General features: G+C 41.0%; 2 protein-coding genes across 3 annotated transcripts in view; one reads left to right on the forward strand and one right to left on the reverse strand.

The window, feature by feature from the left end:
- The window catches only part of Kdm3 (Lysine demethylase 3), a 486,443-nt gene extending 469,051 nt beyond the window's left edge, over nt 1-17,392 (reverse strand). The window contains exon 1 of the mRNA XM_019047548.2: nt 17,074-17,392. Coding sequence (XP_018903093.2) covers nt 17,074-17,229 — 156 coding nt within the window. The 5' untranslated portion in view covers nt 17,230-17,392. The remainder of the gene's footprint in view (nt 1-17,073) is intronic.
- Nucleotides 17,393-17,494: 102 nt separating this feature from the next.
- ReepA (Receptor expression enhancing protein A) overlaps nt 17,495-22,031 on the forward strand; it is a 46,729-nt gene continuing 42,192 nt past the window's right edge. Inside the window, exon 1 of one of the 2 annotated variants that reach the window (XM_072301457.1) lies at nt 17,495-17,713. In XM_072301457.1, the coding sequence (XP_072157558.1) occupies nt 17,682-17,713 (32 nt within the window). In that variant the 5' untranslated portion in view covers nt 17,495-17,681. The remainder of the gene's footprint in view (nt 17,714-22,031) is intronic. The other variant, XM_019047555.2, reaches the window with a different exon arrangement.

Raw genomic sequence — 22,031 nt, forward strand, 5'->3', positions numbered from 1 at the left:
ACCCCATCCTTGTCCCCCGCTTTTCCCTTCCCCTCTCCACGTACCGAGAGACCCCGAACACGCTCTGGCGGTACTCACATAAAAATAATTCCACGGACCATCCCTGCAATTTACGGTCCTAGGTTCGAGTCCGAAATCAATCAAACAGCTATACGCCGTGATGATGTGGAACATTCGGAAACTGGGTCATGGCTATAAATATTTGTCAATTTATCATCTCTCAGAGATGCATTTTAGTGGTAGGTACAAGGAATTCGCCAATTCGTCGAGATATGCTGCAGAGCTTAACGCACATCATACACTTGGAAAAATGATTGGCGGATTTTGATATATTTTAACTATCATCAACGCTAATATTCAAACATACTAGGATATCGAACAGCTTTCACCAGTAAGTGGTTAATATAACTTCATTTTGTTGTTACTACATCTAGTAGTGTGATTTACTAATTTGCACGGCAAAAAATACCCTGAGGCGGGGTCCTAGAATGGTATTACCTATTATTTTTAAAAGGTGCCAGACCGAATTCTTTGTCAATGGCTTCGTCTATCAATCTCAATAATCATCCCGCTACTGGGTCCGCCTCTGATCGGGATACGTGATTTCGCGGTTATTTGTCGATACCTAACTTGGACTACCCTCTGATTGTTGAAATTGATAGACAAAGAAGACATGGGGAGTATAGATCGACAATATTAGTTAATTTGGGTGGTTTTTTTAGACTCAAGGGAGAAGAAGGTGGACTAACTGTCGGGTCTCTCATGATTTGCCGTTATTTAGTCTATTACCTATCTCCTTTGTCCACTGCAACCACTCTCTTTCACCAATGGGGTCCCTCCATGTACGTTTTGTAATTTTTGAGGTAAAATTTGAGGTGCATGGGTATAACAGTTTCTATTTTATAAGGTTTTAAGTTCCAAAAAACGCGGGAACATCTTGATAGATTTACGGCGTTCTTGCTTAGCACGGCAGTCCGCTGCTCAGATCAATTTGATCAAATGACGGAGGTCGGCAGGACACGACCAGTCGAATGAGGAGTCGGCCAGGACGAATATACTAACTCGAAAAAGCGAGAAATAGGCTTAGGAGCGGGAGAGAAGGGGATAGAGAGAGAAAGATAGAGCGAATCGAAATCGCTTTCACCGTGGAGTATCTGCGGTCGAGCCGGGCGCACTAGAAGCGTTATTTATTTTCTTTCGAGTGAGAGTTAGCGGTTCGGTTCCACGGAACTCGTGCCTCCAGGGCACCATCGGGGGGGCTCTCTCGGCGGCGCGGGCATCTTACCCCCCTGAATTTTTAAGTCAGTGACGTGGAACACGCGAGAGGCACATCAGTGCAGTTCGGACGCAGGGCGGGGGAAAGAAGAAAACAGAGCGTAATCGCCGTTGTTGGAACCTTGCTGCGCGAAAACGAAGGAGCGAATCGTTCGGAGACTCGTAATGGGCAATGAAACTCTTTAAAATATCGAGTTTTCATTATCGAAACGCAGGGTATCGTCTAGCGCTGATTGAGATGCACCGTATAGGCTGTCTGCGTACCAGGCAACATTACCCCGGCCCAACATGAAACTGGGTATCGTTGCCACATTTTTCTGCAATTACCATTATTCCCACAAGACTACTGTTAAAAATACCGAATTTTTAGCACAGTGTGGCAACCACAATAGAGTGCCTGCGCGGAATGGTCAGGCTTTGAGAAAGGCAAAACACTCAGGAGTCTAACAATTCATTTGGTCAAGAATGATAGAGGATAAATGCTGCAAATGCTGCATTTAATCCTGCAAATGACACCAAAGGCCGTTTTTTCCAACGGATACATAAGTATCTGCATTAATACTAGACGGAAAACTCATCCTTAAAATGAATTTTTGTACAAACATCTCAATTTGCAAGATTCAAGCATCAAAACGCAATTGAGGCACGTGCGATGACCCCTTTCTCTATAGTATGAAGAAGAGGGGGCGGGTACTCAGTCGAATAAGCTGCCGTGCTAAGGAAGAACGCCGTATGAACATTCGAGAGTTGCCACATTTCACCAGATAAAACGTGTATTTTTGAAGAAAGTTTCGTTTATTTCCCCTGTAAATTTCCAGATATTTCAGATTAAACTGCGTACGAAATTATCTAAAACATTTGAAGAAATATAGTCATAATTTCCCGGGTAAATTCAGTTTTTATTGAAGATGTGGCAACGTCTGAAGGCTCATACGGCGTTCTTCCTCAGCACGGCAGAATACTGCCGTGCTAAGGAAGAACGCCGTATGAACATTCGAGAGTTGCCAAATTTCCCTTGATAAAACATTATTTTTAACGCATTTTTTCACGCATATTTTTCCTTGAAATTTTCAGATATTTTTGATTGAATTGCGTACAAAATTGTCTGAAAATTTTGGGACATAATTCGCAGAATTTTCCCAGTAAAGTCGGTTTTTATCGGAGGAAACGTGGCAACATCTGGAGGCTCATACGGCGTTTTTCCTTAGCACGGCAGAATAGGATCCTCCGCGGAACTTGCTAAGGAAGAACGCCGTATGAACATTCGAGAGTTGCCAAATTTCCCTTGATAAAACATGTATTTTTAACGACATTCATGCATATTTTTCCTTGAATTTTCAGATATTTTTGATTGAATTGCGTACAAAATTGTCTGAAAATTTTGGGACATAATTTGCAGAATTTTCCCAGTAAAGTCGGTTTTTATCGGAGGAAACGTGGCAACGTCTGAGGGCTCATACGGCGTTCTTCCTTATACGATCCTCCGCGGAGGTCTCCTCAGAGGGACGGAGGACGGAGGCCCGGGCGGAAATACAGATACAAGTGGAAGACGTCTGGTGAAGGTCACCGACCCCGGGCTGGTTTCGACTCCTCCGGTCCCGGTCCAGGATCGCATGGAATGGAACAGAGCGAGAGAGAGGGGTGGGGGGAGAGGACAGAGAGAGGGCTGGCTGACGGGAGGGAGACGGAGAAATGCTCGACTTTCCAGTCACCGCCACATCCACCTCGCGAAGAAATGAATTACACTTGACCTATTTACGGGCGGAGTCCTCCCCCCCCCCCTCGCACTTGCAGATGTGGGGGGCACAGGATTCCTAGTCTCCGACCGCACGGCTAGGGGCGACGATGAGCGGTTAGCAACGAGGGGTGGTCGTGGTCCTCGGTAACTGACTCCCGCTCGGTTTCCGGTTTTACGATAAAGTCGAGGTTCTTACAAGTTGGCAACGTGCGGCTTCGCTAATTTAATTGCATGTAAAAGTGTCGATTGAGGTAAGTTGAAAAATCGAAAATACACTGGGAAAAAAAACACATTGGATCTATAGTCCGGACTCTTAAAAACATCGACAAGAAAAAATACTCTTGATTCAATCGGATTTTAGCTTAAATCAAGAACCAAGCCTCTTAATTTGAGCGGATTTCCTTTTGATTTAAGCGTAAATCTGATTGAATCAAGACTCCATTTTCTTGTCAATGTTTTCAAGAGTCTGGACTCTAGATCCAATATGTTTTTTTTCCCAGTGTATACAATAAAAGAAAATATATGTTGTTACTTGCAGCAGAATTATGTTAAACGATTTGCAGGAATTGGATTTCGCTCTGTTCTTTCTTAGCATGAATGCTTTCTCTTCCTCGATGAAGTTTCCATCGGCGGGTCCAGCAAATCGGCAACATTGGTTTTCCTCCATTTAAACCTATTGAAATGTATCGATTCCCGGAGGGGCCAGATGCTTCGACAAGAATCGATTATTTAACATAGGTTCAAATGGAGGGAATCCAGTGTTTCCAAATTGCTAGATCCGCGTCTGGAAAGTTTCACTTTCTAGTTATGGGGAACCCCCAACTAGAATAAGGAGACATTTTGTTTCGTTTTATTTTCCGTGGCTTTTTATACCCACGCAGTCAAAACAAGTGACAGAGGGCTACAAACGTAAATTCATTTCTGTTCACCGCCTCGTGTTTCAAGTTTGCAAACTCGGGAAAACGGCACCAAATCACTGTACATCAAATTTAAAATCGTAGGAAAATAAGTGAATAGTAAAAATAAATTTACGCGAGAAAATCGAAATTTGAGTGGTCACCGAGCTCTTGCACGCATCACTTATTTTAACACCAGAACATTACAACTTGGGAATTCTCTCCGAAAAAAGTTTAAACAGTAAGTAAAAAACTCCGAATATTGTGATTCGAAAAAAAAAAACGGAAAAAATTTCTCACGGTGAAAACGCACACTGAAACAAAAAAGGCTCGACAGCTTAACAATCGCACTTAAACCGATTATTTCGACGGACGTGTGGCACGAACTCAAGTCAGCTCCGTTGGTAAACACAAAAAACTCGCGATACGATTGGCAGACTTTGAAACAACGAGGGGATACAAGAAATGGCTTACCTCTGAGGGCACTTGCAGAAAGAATTGTTTGATACAACGTTCTTACCTGAAATCAAAAAACAAGTAAAATTAAAATTGAGTAAGAGAACAGACGAAGTTTTAGGTGGAGTATCATAATTGGACTGAGTTAAGCAGAAAGGAACCAACCCACATTTTGGAAAAAAATTGAGTTATGAGTGGTTTTGAACTCAACCACTGCTCTACTATCTATCGCCAAAAATTCCAAGTTTTTGTTGGAGCCAATTTTGCAGAAATTGAACTTGAAGTTTATCTTCTACATTGAGTCTTATGCAGGAGCTAAACTTTAAACCTCTTTTTCTCGGTTCGATCCTGATGTGGCTTGGTTCCTTTCTGTTTAACTCCGTCCAATTAACATAGAAAAGACAGGTACTAGAGGCTCTCAGGTTCATACTGATAGAAAAGTATTTATCCACATAAGAAAATTGTTTTTCGTCGGTGCGCTAAAATTTTGCGTGCCTGAATCCTCGTAAAAGGACGGAGCAAAGCTTTTTGGGAGTCTGTTTGTCTCCTTCAGGCTTCTAACGTTATAAGTGCTTGCTCTAGACTTTAGGAATTTTTTATTTTCAATAAAAAGACGATTACTTAAACTGGGAACAGGAGTCAGTGCCAGTGGAGGTATTATGGGTTCTAGTTCTAACTTCAGTTAAGTAAAATTTATCGGTCCGCTTGCTGTTGACAGGTGGTAGGACTGTATCAACTGATATGTTATTTAATCCAATGGAAAAGGATCGACAAACAAGGTGTTCGCAACGAACACATTAATAATCGATTCTTTACCACAGCTTCAAGTAGGGAGATATCGATTATCGATCATTCACGCCTCCCAACTGCATAAAATCACTCGCGGTAGTAGACGCTAATTGTGTTAGGCGACAGAGGAGCAGTATGCAGTATATGTTGATTTATCCTAATTGATGGTAGATATGGGGGTTATGTTATTGTTTGGATTCAAATCGATAAAATGGAAAATCTATAGTGACGTCACCATTTGTAGCGCGTCCATACCCTAGGAGATTTTCCACTCTGGGATTTTTGCTGAGCCTCGCAAACTTCAAAGTGCACAGATTTATGAGGAAATGGAGCCGCCTAGAGAATGCTACTTACTTACAACGTGTAGAATGTAGCTCAAACCTTGGAATAGACTTCGTTTAGAAAGATAGTGAAACACGAGAGTCTCGCTTATCAGTAAAGTAATTGTATCGAAGTTTGATACCGACTAATAAACGTGTCATGAATCAAGGACAAGTAGGCCAGAAACCACTTGAAAAGTATCAATCTAGGTCTATGTAACTGTCAGTTCCGTACCTGCCGATGAAACTGAAACATCTAACTCTCTGTCTCTCCCGTCACCTAGATTGATCTACCAACGGACTATCGAAAGATATTTCTCATAATATCTGTGCAGCAATATTGTGCCATTACTTTTGCCTCCGGAATCAAAACAGTCACATATACAAGAAAAAAAAAGGGGGGGAAAGTGATTCAGTTGTCTCATATCAACATGGGCCAGTTTGAAAATGAACGTAACTTACACATGAGCAAGATTAAACTGTTCTGATGTTCTACTCCCCTGCACACTCGTCTATCCGATTAGTGGAAGCTTAAACTTTTCGAATTGTTATCATCATAATTAGCCTTCCTCTTATCATAGCTGATGTTGAGTGGCTGGAGAAAACACAAATTGGGTGTATATGATTTTAAAAAGTCGCATGGTCTTCGTTTTGGCGGGTTTGAAGTTGAAACCGTGTTTCGACTTTCGATTCGTCTCTGCACTTGAGTACCTGGAAGTCGGCAGACCTCTCATGACACTCATTACTAACTTGGAAAATCCGTCGGCCCTCTGCAAATTAACGGTGTGGATTTGGATTCGGGTTTACCTCAGTGGCATTTCGACTGAATTAAATCGATGAAGCTTAATTTAGAGGAGGAAAAACGAAAGTGAGGGTAGGATGATGGATTTATCAGAGAAAATTTTTCTTCGTAGCATTGTAAACCTATTTCGGGTTTCAATCTCGATTAAGATGAGCAAAAAGACTTCACGCTTTTGAAACACAACGGCGCGGCGTAGGTGCTTTAATTTACAAAAATTAAAATCATCACCCGAAACGGGAGAGTTCATGGAAACGAGCAACAATTTTAGGAAGTAAAACTTGCTGAAACAGATCGATTCTACAGGTAAATAAGGCTGAGAACTGTAACTTATAAAAGTCACTCATTTGACTACGAAGTGTGCTCATTCTCGAGAATTTTAATTTGGAGCGTTCCGTTCAATCATTCGTAAATGTAAATAAGGAGCTGGAAGGGCAGGGCGCATAACTGCAGTTTTTTGTAATCTATGAAATACTTGCTCAAATTTTCCAAATTTCATAGAGCCTTATGGCGGAAAGAAAGCATAAACTCATTTTCTGATGCTTAAAAATTGGATTTCAGTGGTGAATTTTTCACAAATATATATTTTAAGATCTGTTTTCGTTGAAATCATTACCTATCACAAGTATCTCATTTTTTTCAATAATTGCGCCTGTGTCCTCCAAGCCCCTCAAATGCTATTGCTTCCATGTTAACGTCGATAAAACAGGTCACTCCTTCGGCAAGAATGATGTTGGTCGGCTGATTGTGAGTAAATTTTAAAAACATATTGTAGAATCATTTAATGCCGATCGGCATTCCTATCATCTAAATTTCATCGATGTAATTGCATATTACACAAATTTCACACTTCTTTACGATTTTCACATTTTACACACGATTAGACTACGTCCTCTCCTGCTAATCAAAGGCGAGCCTTGCTCCTTTTTTTTTCTTGGCTTCTTTCACACCACATCAACGGAAGAGAGCTTTTTTGTCTTTTCGAGGGACGAGAGTGCTAGCGGTGACGCACTTGAGCGAACCTTGAGAGGTCCGTAAGAGTTGAATAACTTTTTTGGTTGCCGTTGTGAGGGCTTTTAAGAGAGGACTGGCTGAGAAACGGCAAGCGAGTCAAGAGGAGAAGTTTTGAGTAGTTGGATGCAACATCAGACCCACTTAATTCCAGCGTTTAGAGAGTCACACCACCGCATCGGTCTCTACCCTCCTAAAACCGTCCCCAACAATTTCCATGGGTATTTAATATCGTATAATACTTAAACTTAACGAATATTCATTAGGACGCATGGTGCCCCAATAAAAGTCGATCTGAACCTACGTTCAGGGTTTGCCACAAAAATTCACGAAAATCTAGGAAAAATAATACGCGGTATTCCATAAAATACATTTCATGGAATCAATAAAAGTAATCACTGAGTCCGAGGAATTTCTACAATGGCCCCTAATCAGGGGCGGATTGGCAGGCGGGAATACCGGGAAAAATCCCGGTGGGCCGGTTGGTATTTTGGGCCGCTTTAAAATACACTTATATTACAACCACTTTCTTGCACCGCTTTAAAATAAAATTATTTTACTACTACTACTACTACTTTCTTTCTTTCTTAAAACTTAACCTTCCCCCTCAACCCTTTTGTATTTTCACTGACGTAACCTTGATTTCCATGTGAACACACAGAGGTGTAAATGGCCGTAGATGCTAAAGCACCGCTTTAAAATAAACTTATCTTACTACTACTACTACTACTAATTTCTGTAATTTTTTCTTTTTTTATCTCCATAGTCTAAAAGTATGTGGAGATATGGGATAAAATCTTAGTGAACCGTCACTTTCTCATAAAATAGGGTGAGGCTCCACGGGCCTCCATTGTTCCACGGGGCTGCTTTATGCTCCACGGTCGCAGCCAACTTTGCAAATATTTTGTGACTCTAATTGCGTATGTTCGCGCTTAAAAGTGGCTTCTTGAGGTGCTAATTTTTCCAAATTTTTCCGGGGGAGGGCCCCCGGACCCCCCTTTCTCTGTGGAGTGTCTCCCCGACCCCCATTTGGTTTGTGGGCCGGTTTGGCTGTACATTTCCCGGTGACTTTTTTCGTCCCAGTCCGCCCCTGCCCCTAATTTTTGTTAGTATTTATGGGTCTGTCTGTATTCCAATAGAATCCACACGGAAAAACACGGCATTATGGTTTGGTGCAGGATTTTGCAAAATATTGATGGGAGAGTTATAGACACCAAAATATTTGCGATTCTTCCAATATTGCCCCCGATTAACTTCATTAAGAGAAATTTTTTGGGTTGCGCCCTCTTCCCCTGCCCCCTCCTCCCTATGAAAAAATGGTTCAGGAAACTATTTAATACAATCCATCGCAAAAGTCAATATTCTGAGAAACCTCAATTCGAATGCTGATTAGGAATTACTGAACTGCATGCACTGTCAAAACGGAATAAGGTTGCCTATACTTTTAGACACGCGGGCAAAATACACCTACCTATATGGGTTACTTAGAAAAAAGGATGCAGCAAAAAATCCAATTAATTCTCTGCCTATTTTCAAACCATGAGATAATTTCCTATTTCGTGCTGTTTTCGACCCTCCAATATTATAGACCGATGAAAACCTCGTAAATAAATTGTGCCTCGCACAGCAAATATCTGTCTAAACTCAACATCTCGCTCATCACATTTTCAGGTAATGAATTTGATTCACGGATCGCGCGCAGCTTTTACCTTCCAGATTCCAAATGGCATCAACTATAAGTCCATCTCACTTCGGGACAACATTTCACACCTGAACGTTCGCCTGATCAAATACCAGTGATCGGCTAATATTCCTCAGTAGGATTATACCTACGTTGGAATTTCTAGAGGTGACCTCTACCTCGTGGAAGACAGAATCTTTACCGGCTAATTTGTAAGATCCAAAAAAAAAGAGGAAAGATCCGTTGGACATGATTCTCAGACCCGAACGATTCATCTCTGCCTTAAAACGCGTCTAGTAGGAATTCTCGTTAGAATATCAAAGTATTCTACCGCGCTGAATGAAAACGTCGTAAGAAAATTTGCATTTTTCCAAGTTTACTTTTAGAAACAAATTATTTTTGAAGAAAATTGTGATTTTCCTTGAAATTTTCGAACTTCATGGATCAAATTACGAACGAAATCCTCTGAAATATCGGAGAAGAAATGGACTAAATTTTGCAATACAGAGCCATTATTTATGGCTCATTTTAAAAACAACATATCGACGGTGAAAGTCGGCAATCACATAACTCGGTTTGCGACGTCGCAGACTTCCTGTCATACTTTATTTTTTAAACGGAGAACGACTCAACGGTAATTCTTTAAAACTTCCATGATTTTTCTTCTATGTGCGAGGAAAATTCTGCAAAAACTTCAAGGAATCATGTCCATTTGTTCTCCTTTAAAAAAATAACATAGTTGCGGAGATTTTCAGACACCGCTAACGAGATATGTGATTGCCGACTTGCACCGTCGATATGTATATGTTATTGGTTACCCTAAGCAGAAAGATGCTTTAATGGCTTTTTGGTGGAGCTAGAGGTAGTGGTTCCTGATTGCAAAATTTAATCCCAATATTCACAAATTTTATGAAAATTCGTAAAACGCGAGGAGAATTTGCCAACGCCTGATTGCTCATACGGCGTTTTTGCCTAGCACAACAGTATTTCAGATTTTCTACCGGGTGCATGGCTTTCTAGACAAAATAACGAAGCGCGATTTGTGTTGAGGTGGATCTCTCTGAAAAGTTGCGCGAAGAACTTGCTTACGAAGCAAAACCGCGGACTGCCGTAGAATTTTTATTGGAGTTAAGTTGTTTTGGTTCGGGTCGGGCCAGGGAAGTAGGGAGAGGCGAGCTCGAGCTAATGCCGATGCCTTGGACGCACGCGCGCGCCGGACGCCCGGACGCGCGTCCGTTGTGCGGAGGTAACCCACATACTTCTAACGGATTGGACTGGATGGACCCACACACTCGCCGCCACCATCGGGGCTTCAAAGCATTCCGGCTACGGAAAACCACAGCCGCTCCGCGTCCAAAACGCTTATCAATTATGTCTCAAGACCTCCACGTGGAGAAATAGGCCTCTCCGGAATACGATTCAGCGGAATGTGCTGGACGGGTAGAACAACACTGGAAAAAAAAAGTACACGTTGGATCTAGAGTCCAGACTCTTGAAAACATTGACAAGAAAAAATACTCTTGATTCAATCGGATTTTTGTTTGAATCAGAACGAAATCCGCTTAAATTAAGAGGCTTGGTTCTTGATTTAAGCTTAAATCTGATTGAATCAAGAGTAATTTTTCTTGTCGATGTTTTTAAGAGTCTGGACTCCAGATCCAATGTGTTCTTTTTTCCAGTGTGATATATAAAAATATTTGTGTTCTTGTGTTACTTTTGGTTAAAAAAAAAGTGAAACACAAATCAACACAAAAGGTTGATTTTGGTACAGTTTGCGGTGAAATTAGCGCATAGCACAATTGTGACGTTGGTTTCCTTAATCTTTGAGCTCAGCTTTGACAAGAGCTGATGTGGCTTGGTTCTGGTTCCTTTCTGCTTCAAGCGTACTGGAATAAAAAAACACATTGGATCTAGAGTCGAGACTCTTGAAAACATTGACAAGGAAAAATATACTCTTGATTCAACCAGATTTAAGCTTAAATCAAAAGGAAATCCACTCAAATTAAGAGGCTTGGTTCTTGATATAAGCAAAAGTGCGATTGAATCAAGAGTATTTTTTCTTGTCGATGTTTTTAAGAGACTGGACTCTAGATCCAATTTGTTTTTTTTCAGTGCGGTCCAATTATGTAAGTACGTTAAGATTTAAAGGTTAAAGAGAGCGAGGGGAGTAAGTCACATTTGGCCTGTTATCCAAGTTTCCGAAGCCTTGATTTTCCTTGAAAACGAACCGAGGCTGTTTTTCCATTCCTACCATGAAAATGTTGGGTTTAAGAGGAAGATTTGAGCCCTGGGTCACATCTTTTTTGTCCTCCCCCTGATCACGGCCAGTGCGTGCTGTATGTATGTAAATCCCTCTCATTTTTATTGAAGTTCTTTAATAAGTTCAATACCTGACGGTTTCGCAGATTTGACCCGTCTGGAATTTTTTTGTTCAAAGCACATCAATTTTCAAAAATTGTTTAACGTCGACTTGTTAATTCTTTGCGTAAAAATTTGCAAAGCATTAAAATCCGTCTGATGTTAGTCCGACGACTCCTACGTATTTGAGCCGGGCACTTGCCATGCTGCCGAAGAACGCCGTATGAATATTGGAGAGTTGCCAAATCTCCCGGTAAAAAAAAAACAGGTATTCACGACGAAATTTATACATATTTTCCCTTGCAGTCTTCAGATATCTTAGATAAAATTGCGAACAAAATGGTCTGAAAATTTTGAAGAGAAATATTTACAACCCTTCCAATATATTCCTATTTTATCGGAGGAAATTTGGCAACGCTTGAAGGTTCATATGGCGTTTTCCCTGAGCCGGCAGCAAAGTTGTTCGAAATTCCTTGCTCCTCAGTGATGCCGTCAACTTTCTCCACGCTGAAAATTTGCTTGGCTTCTCCGGGCAAGTAAACAGAAAATTTCTCGACTGTTTTGAAAACAATCCGAACAGGAAATTACGTGGTATTAATACTAGCGTAAGAATCCTAATTCAAGATGGTAACGTATAAATAGTCGAATATGTAGCGGGAAACATTTGTAAGACTTCCGAAGACAAAACATCGCGTCAACGTAACAAGCGAGTATTGCGACATCGTCACCGAAAGCTGTATGACCGTTCTCGGAACCAACTTATCGTCTCTTTTGTTCAACTTTGCTCATTCAGAGTAGGAAACCTCGTGCAACTGATGCCCAAATTGAATGAATCAGGTTCACCTAGAGAAAAAAATCCGTGCGCGAATGTTGGGAGTGCCTGATTCTTGTAAATGTTTAATACCGATTCAGCGAAGTATTTTCTTCTTGGGATGCAGTTATTAATTTTGGACATCTTTGAGTAGGTGATACCTGTCAGCAAAAGGCTATACTTATGTCTACTCAGATTTTGATTGTCCTTTGCAATGAAGGTAAGGATAAGGACTACTTATACAGGAATAAAATATGGCCATCCATCGATTCCATCAGGCACCAATAAAGAAGACCTGAGGAGTGGTAAAGAAGTGGGCCAAGTTTATTCTCACATGAGGCGAAAATGTTAGAAACATTTTGAGGGTAAAAAAAAGGGAGAAAAAGGTAAACGGAAAAAAAAAAAAATTATTTCCGTGGGAATTTTTACAAGCTGGTAGAGGAGGGGGGTTCCGTTCATGACAGCGTTATCCTGGAGAACAGCATGCAGGAGTTTCTCCAAGAAAAGGGTTAAGTAAAACTCTGAAAAAGTTCCTGATATATGCATGAATGATCTCTGAATGTTGTATCTCACATCTTAAAACAGTGACGGCATTCCTATATCCCTCACCTAAATTCGTCGCTTCCCGAACGAAGGAGCGTAACTCCATTCCAAGGTTGCCAAATTGACTACAAAAATTAATTTATTTCTTTTAAACAAAAATGTAAGTACCAGCGCAATTTTTATCCAAAATATTCTGATTTTTACATGAGATCTTCAGAGGAAAAATCAGTGAAATTGTCAGTTGGAAATGCTCAAGTTTCTCCTGGTTACTGTGCAATTTGCGAGAGGAAAGTTGGCAACATTGAAATGAAGTTACGTTCTTTCGTGAGGAATACGACCAATTCTGCCGTGCTGAGGAAAAACGCCGTATGAGCCTTTAGGTGTTGCCAAATCCCCTTCAATAAAATGTGGACTTCCTGGAAAACTTGCGGATATTTTTCTCCCAATTTTTCACAGAATTTCATTCGCAATTTAAGTTACAGTATCTGAAAATTTAAAGGAAAAATATTCATAACTCACTACAAAAATTAACATTTTATTGGAGGTAATTTGACAACTGTCGAATGTTCATACGGCGTTTTTCCTTAGCACGGCAGAATTGGAGGGTGATGGTTGGTTTTACAGAAAGATGCACGCGGTGGAATTTGCCTCTGCGATTACCATAATCGCTCATTATGTCGTTAGGAGCAAAATCCCATTTTAGGCGGAGAATTCACGATCGATTCTACCAGGCATCACGCTTGCTTGCCTGCAGCTTCCAGGTATTGCACGCGAGTGTGCTCTGTGCATTGTGCATGTACGGTCGACGATCAATATAGTACAAAGGAAAATGGTGCCTCGGGGAAATACTTTGATGTACTACTTTGTCTTGATCGGTGAGTCAGTGACAAACTCCGCCTGCTAACTGGTCGCGGACTATCCGCTGAGAGGACCAAGGTAATCCACGGTAACACAGCTGGCATGTTAACAACTTAAAGCCGGGTTCCCGCCGAAGGTTAACGTCACACATCATTGCTTGGAGATCGATCGCGTTTTTAGAGGTTGAAAGTAAAACCAAAGCAAATCGGAGATTGTTAACAACTATGTGTGCCAACGTCGTTATACTGCCGTGATAGCGAAGAGAGCCGCAAGTGCAGAAATGGGCCGCGTTCAGCAGAAAGGAACCAAGCCACTTCGGATATTGCCAAATTTAATTGGGGGATTTTATTTTTTACAAGAGAGCATTTGTGCGGATTACTAGCACTGGAAAAAAAAACACATTGGATCAGAGTCCAGACTCTTAAAAACATAGACAAGAAAAAGTACTCTTGATTCAATCAGAATTTAGCTTAAATCAAGAACCAAACCTCTTAATTTGAGCGGATTTCCTTTTGATTTAACCTTAAATCTGATGGAATCAAGAGCCCATTTTCTTTTCAATGTTTTCAAGAGTCTGAACTCTAGATCCAATGTGTTTTTTTCCAGTGAGGTATGAAAACTTCAAGGAATCTGCCTCGTGCTACACAAAAAATTTACTGAAATTTGCGAAAAAATCTGCACGACCGTTTGCATGTAAAGAATTAAATTTCCCAATTAAATTTGGCGATAGCTGATGTGGCTTGGTTCCTCTTTTCTTAACGCGTTCCAAATGAAGTTTAGAGAAAATGGGCTCACAAACGTCCGAGTCGAAAATTTTTACTGAGAGAAGCCTCCTTACTTTTTCAATTTGCCACCAGTAAGATTTTCAACGCTCGAGGAATGATGAGACTTCGGTACACATCCAAAAATTTAACAGCATTTTGACCTCTTTGCGAAAAACCAGTACGTCCCAGAAAATTGCGGAGGCCTGAATGTAACAGTCTGCAACCCAGAATGCTACTTTCTCTCAATTGTCAGAAAGACTCCACCATCGAATTACCCGCTCTATACCTTTCCAAAGGAGAGCCATTTCAGCGGAATCGTGAAGGTTTTGAACTCTAGGAAATCACAAAAAACCCAAAAATTTGCAGAGACATACCTAACCGCTATCGCCCACCTGAATATCCCCCGGAGTTTGTTCATTCCCTACCTCCTCTTACTTTCTCTACTTTCTACATGGCTCTCTGGTGCATCTCTCATGTTGTGAGCTTCCTACTGACTACCTTTTCTAGGGACAGCAAGCAGCTACGTCACGGTTTGCTATATACAGGAGGTGAGGTCATACAAAATATGAACGTGACTTGAGAACTGACCTCCTTCTAAAAATTGTCATTTTATTTTTGTAAGTAGGTAGTTTGAACCTGGACGAGATTTTTCGATGCGTTGACTTGCGCTGACTTCGAGGCAAAGGTTATCGGCAAGATAGATTCAGCAGCAAATGCGTTTATAGGTACTTAATAGTGATGGGAAGCTGTTTCGTGAGCTTCGGAATTCAACTCGTTCGGCTGTTTTCCCACTACATGTCTAGTGCATTAATGGTCGTAGCTGATGAAAACAATCTTGCAAGAATTTTGCGTTACCGACGCGATAATGCGCTCTGATGGCATGACATCGTCGACTCGTGGATGCAGTGACGCTATTGCCTAACGCTCGAGTATGAGAAAAACAAAACAATGTGAACTGTCCACAGTCCGGTCACAGAATACGACTGCTCTGCCGAGACGAGACCTAGAGTTTAATAACGTATTCAGCGACGAAATCAGCATTTGCATGCAATCCATTTCTCCTTAAAAATTCGACGCCCTTTAAAAAATGCAAGCTCTTCACAAAGACTGGATTCGAAAGTACTTGTGTGTTTGAGTGGCGATTTAGGGCATTTTGGATTTTATTGACATTAATTTGGCAAACGAAGGGAGGGGAAGGGAAGGGGGAGATTTCGAAAACGTTTTCCTTATATTAATGATTACCATAGCCTTGCATCATTTTGATAATTTCCTTTCTTAGGTATAAAATAGAACGAGTCACTGAGTGAAAAGGATTTTCAGAACATTTAGCATTCCTGGGTGCACTGACCTCAGCAATGCTACAAATTTCGCGTGTGGGATGGATGTGTGAGGGGGAGGCTCTCAGTGAAAGTAAAGAGAATTCCTTCCCTTTTTCTTCATGGAAGCCCATACAAATGACTTTATGCAAACATAATGAGCTTCATGAACTTGTGAGGGCCCGCACGTTATCAGAATTTTCACTCGGATCTAAGGAGAGCACCTGCTCTGAATTTGGTATTGCATTTGGATGGTGTTGAGCAATGATTCAAAACTGCATCTTTGCAAATCCAAATGTTCTCAGATTATTTCCCGATTTTCGAGGGTTGCTCCGAAGATCGAGGGAACGTGGCTAGTTCTTGGCGGTTTTTGGGAAAAGGGGTTTGGGCATGCTTCTCCTCGAGACTCGAATCCCACAGTTTTTCTCTCCCCCTCCCTCCGCAAAAATAAGAAAAGAAGAGGAAGAAGAAAATCGACTATTAATACGTGTTCCATCTGATATAACCCAAACCTACATCGAAAGCTTGCCTGTTCCGAAGCTGTCATCGCACTAAAATTTGGAATCCTGCTGAAGGAAAGCTGCAGTTTTACGTCAAGCTAGTGAAAAGAATTCCTCGACATCAAGGTGACAAATGATTAGGAGGGTAGGGTGCTTAAAGTAGAACAAAGGGGATACCTAAAATAAAAATAAGTTTTCACCTCAAACGATCTCTCATAGTTTGAGAACAGGCACGAACTTCGAATAAGAGCAGCGAAATCGGGTTTCGTAACATGTGAGTTCATTATCATTTAGGTATCACTCAATTCCATGGGGGTATAGAACTCCATGTGAAACTAGACAAGACGGTGGCACTACTTAGTGTGACATTCCGAGAGTACGAATTACCTACTTAATTTCAATAACTTTCAAAACCTCATTATCAGCCTAAATTGGATGATACCATTCCACTCGCTTTTCGACCTTCAAATTAGCCTCAGATGCAAAAATTTCACGCTCATAGTGGAAGTTAGGTACGTGTAACATGTGCAACTTTCTTATTTCATCGAGAAAATGTCAGTAAAGGAGACCAGTTTTCGTGCAGGTGGACAAGATAAAAGCTCAAAATAGGAAAACTCCAGGGAGAACAGGTGCAGACAGAAAGGGGGAGGGGAGTCCAGACACTCCTTCAAAACTGTGCTCAGAAGGGTGCAATGCACTCAGGATTTGCAACATTCATGTATGTAATATATTGACGTGAACGAAAGTCATTTGGAATCCCTTCTGAGGGAAACAGGAGACTACAAACTGAAGACTGGAAATATGTTACGTCGAGCTACGACAAGTTAGATCCTGTTTCAAAAGAGAGAGCGAAGCAGTCGTTACTTCGCTGGAGAACTGGGAGTGAATGCCAGATGGAAGTGATAGCGAAACACCTGCACGAAATCAAGATTTCACGGGATTTCAGCGATGTACATACCTGAATTTTTTCATCCTCGCTATCCTTCAGGGAAGCTGCTCGAATGTATCCACTAATCCAGGGCCAACCCTTCACATTATTTTTCCGTAACTTTTCGGAGGCAGACACAGCAAAGAACCGCTTTCCCACGATATTTTTCCGAAAACGATGAGACATTTTACACTGAGTAGAGCATGAAAACAACTACACACACACTGACACTTCATAAAACCATTTCGAATTTTTATTTACAATTTGCACAGCACGACACATTAGGAACTCGGCGAGACGAACAGCACTCACGCATCGCACAGGCGAGCTTCGGTTACTTGACTGAGTTGCTGACGGAACTTCTCGCAGGTTGAGAACTCTTTACTACTCCGCGCACGGCCACATCAGAAAAGTAGTCCCCACTGAGCCCCGATCACGTGATCATAACATTGCCGACTTCATCATGGCTGGAGAGCCAACGAGTTTTCAGTTAGTTCAGAATTTACCTTGCATTGTGCTCTCTCGTTGAAACGCGCTTTATTTCTCTTTGAGATGCGGTTTAAATTTTGTGATCTTTGTTAGATTGTGAGTGCCTGTTAACATCCATCAAACCGTTACTGGACATCACATCAAAGAAAATGATCTCAAGTTTATTATCTCGACTAGTAATGTGAGTAATATTTTTCTGATCTCTTACATTTTTCACCGTTGATCAAATGCTTGGATCGTTTTTCAACAGTTCTTTAATTCGTAGCAGAGTGCCCGCGACCGTCGCATTTATTGTTTAAACATTCTCATTTTCCAATTTGAAGTAATGCTTTCAATGCAGCGTTATATCATTTCGGTTCTTTGTTGGAAGTTGAGGCTGATCTTCTAATCAGTTTGATTTGATTCCTAACGTCCAGTGACTCAGTGAGATAACAGAGTACCCACTTCGTTATTTCTTTGTTCGGTTTTCGAGCGTATCTTTCAGTTGCTGGACTTTGTCCTGTTAATGTCTCTGTAAGTTACTCGAATTAGAATTGGATGCTCCTGTGGATCGACATTTGAAATAATAGAGTTGATTCAACTTGTTAAAGTTGGCACATTTCTCCACAGCTTTTCATTATTATCATTGCGTATTTAATTTTCCCCTTTCGTTAGTGATGAAAGTTTATGAATAATCCACCCTTACTAGAAGAGGGTGGTGACCATGTTGCTACTCATCTTTACAAACTAACGCAATGATCTGGAGACAACTTCAGGCTCTCTGTGTCTTTATGCTTGGTTTGCGCTGATTGGGAAGTGCTGTTGTAACTATTTCTGTTTCTTAGATAGGGCTTAGTTAAGGGCGCTATGGTTTAGGAAATGGCTTGTTTGCGTTCTTAACCTCAAACGGGTCCTTATCAAACTTCCCGTTCAGTTTAGTAGGCATTGCCTGTTCTCCCCCAGTTCTGTGAGGTACTGTTTCTGACTAATACTCGTAGTGGTAGTACCTCATATTGTAATACTTATGATTAAACTATTTGATGGTTTCATTTTAAAATTTGTTCTGGAATCTGTCATTCGTGGTTGTCATCATCTCACAGTTTTCCTCCTAGTTAAATTAAATATTTCTTGCAAAGTTAGGTGGGATGTTAGAGTTCATACCACATGAGTTTATGCACTGCCAGATTGCGACAGAAAACTGTCTGATGTCACTGTTACATGTTAAATAAATGCATGACACAAGATGACCGATCTAATGTCGTAATCTGTAAGTGCGTAAACTGTTTTGGCGTTGACTCTAGAAAACAAATCATGCCAAAACTCGGTTAGTTTTTATTATTGGCATCAAGCACTACCTATGCCTCCCAGAAATCCATAGTGACATCATTACTTATTTAAACTTCCTGAAACGTATTGACTCCTTATGAGCTCTCTCATCAGCATGGAACGGAAAACAAATTCATAGATACCTAGTAAAGAAAATGCAAGGATAGGAAAGGCTCCTTTGACTTGCAAGGGGTAGTTTTAGCCAAGAATACTGCTAGTATGAAGGAACAACATCCCTAATTCTCTGCAGGCATCATTTTTGCATCCTGCAAGATTTCTGCTCATTGCCTTGGATAAGAAGGATCATCGTCAAATTAGCCTCATAGACCGTCAAGAAAGGTTCAAGCCTCCCACCTCCCTTCCCACCATTTCATGAGAACCCTGAAAATCTTTGCAAGAAAGGGATCTAACATTTAGCCGTAATCATGGTGCCAAATCTCATCAGTAATATGGTTGACATTGAAATAATGATTTAATTATAGTTAAATTTGCACCTAGGTAAATTAACCTGTTGAATCTATATTATTTTCCTCATTGTCCAATTTTCTGCATTTTAAGTAGGTTAATAAAGCTGCGTTAATTTTAATAGAGCCACAGCCATGACTATTTAGACCGTTTTCAGTAGAAAGTACATGCGCCGAGAGCAGTTAAGTGATTCCTAAATGCACTCAATCTTCTGACAATCCATGAAATTTATTATATTTTAAATGCTTGCTCTACATTTTCATCATACATGTCTATGTGATTGCTGATGAATAGGTTCTCAGCTGATAAATTTCATCCGGCATCTCTTCCCTCCTCCTGCCCCCTATGCAGTGGATTACATTTTGCAATGAGGAACCACTATTTCTGGTCCATTTTAGAAACAACATGCGGCCATTGGTTTTCCTTTGCATATATGTGCTGGATGAGCTAGAGATAGTGATTCCTTATTGCAAAATGTAATCCAAGTGATCACAGGGTAAATAACTGTATGGTAATTTTGACAGGGTCAAGGGCTGATATGAGTATAATTTCGCTCCGAATGGCTCCTGGCCTTTTGGATCTTCTCATAAGTCGCCCACGGTCATAGCGTCCGCTTTTTCATTATTCTTCTCCAGAGAAGCCAGGAAGCTTTAGGGTGTGGTGGCGCATCAGAAACAATGGAAGGTTAAGGTCCTTAATTGAGAACATGATTCTAATCCCAGCCTTACGTTTAAAGACGCCTTAAATGTGCATGTACACTCTGTAACCGCGGACTTTACGCTGCTTCTTTCGAAGAATCAAAGCGGGCTTTAGGACCCACCTTGAATTTGTGTGTTGTGCACACATTTCGGGGACTCAAAAATTTCGTTTGCACGGCTTTTTTTGCAGGGGGCTATTACCAAGAATGTGTATTTTTTCAACTGGGTGCTTTTAAGATACATTGCCTATTAATGTCTTTTACGTAGATAAAAGTTGCTAATGCCCACCGAAAAATTTGCTCCCTGCTCATCCATCATACTACTTGTGCTAAGGACGAACGCCGTATGAACATTCGAATGTTGCCAACTTGCCTCTAAGAAAACATTAATTTTTGAGAAGTCATGTTTTGCCTTGAAATTTCCAGATACAGTAGATCAAACTACGAACAAAAAAGAAGAAAAATGTGTGCTCATTTTCCCGTTAATTCGCGATTTCTCTATGGAAATTTGGCAACATCCTAAGACTCATACGGCGTTTTTCCTGGCACGGCAGATCAGGAGCAAAAAAGGCTCCGGCGAGGGCAATTTTTTTTAAAACCAACAGTAAGTGCAGCAGTTCCCCCGTGAGAAACCAGAAAACTACGCCATCTTATAATGTACCTAATTGTTCGTCACTCCCTGATTAAACACCCGCGAATTGATTGATTAGTCAATGAAATGATATTTTTTTCAATTCAATTCTAAAGCAGTTTCAATAACCGATCATTGCATCCATTAGACGTGGAAGTTTCCATCAAAGGCGGATCCAGCAATTTGGCAACACCGGATTTCCTCCATTCAAACCTATGCTAAATATTCGATTCTTGTCGGAGCACCTGGCCCCTCCAAGGATCGATACATTTCCATAGGTTTAAATGGAGAGAAGAGAATGTTGTAAATTTGCAAGGTCCGCCAATGGAGAGAAAAAAGAGACAGTTATTAGTCAGAGGACGCAAATGTTGTAACTTTTTGGCAACACCGCCGGAACTGGCGCATCGGCGAGACAAAGGAGTGAAGAACGTTGCCATTGCGCAGTGCCCGGCTGTTGCAGGACAAGACACTGACTGAAGACTGAAGGCAGAATTTGAGATTATCAATGTTCCATAAATAGCCATGCTGGAGGGAACCAGGGGAACCGGAGTGCGGATTTCATTGGAAGATGTATTCACAATTTAGAGGCCGAAGCTGGCCCTAGTCGGAACCGAAAGGAATACCGTCTGACTCACAAGAGGAAACGCCGTATCATAAGTTTCGCGGCTGTGTTGCCAGTTTTATGGAGCTCCTCGTCTAGTCACTGCGCCAAAAGGCGTATTTTAACAAAGGATTTTATTGCGCAGTTTAGCGGTGAATTACGTGGCTCGGACCGCAACGCTCTTAATTATTGTGACAGTGCTAAAATAATGGGAGTCTCTTATTTCATCGAAAATGTGTACAATGTCGTTGTATTAAGAGGTCAAAGAGGGCAAGATTGCCAGATGTTAAAATTACTTTGAACGTCTTAATCGTCTGACTCAAGGTGTGGGAAAAAGGCTAATTTGTCGGCATAAACCGACACTAATGGAAGAGAGTCTGTTTTTCTCCTTCTTTTTTCTTCTTCTCCCTCACCTCTTTTTCTGTCTTTCTTTTTTTCTCTTTTTCTTTTTTTTCTCTCTTCCTTCCTTCCTTTCTTTCTTTCGTTCTGTTAACGCCTAGCCACTAGAACTCTGAGTAAAATTAGAAATTGATATCATAGATAGAAATAATCGTGGTCTACCAAGGACTTTTTCTCGGAAAACTGAAAACTCGGTTTTTGGCTCTCCGGAAAAATTAGCAACTTTTAAAGAATGCTATCTTAAAAGTTTTGCTATAAGCTATGCTAGAGGTTAGATTCCTGCCTTTCTTGCATATCCAATGAAAGCTCATGAGAAAAGTTCGCTACAATGTTGTCACGCAATGCCAACATAACTTTCTCCCTGTGTTAGCGTCTAAAGTTTGCCAGCTCAATTTCGTCCA

This window comes from Bemisia tabaci, chromosome 6 (genome assembly GCF_918797505.1).
Source record: "Bemisia tabaci chromosome 6, PGI_BMITA_v3".
In the NCBI taxonomy this organism is placed as follows: domain Eukaryota; kingdom Metazoa; phylum Arthropoda; class Insecta; order Hemiptera; family Aleyrodidae; genus Bemisia; species Bemisia tabaci.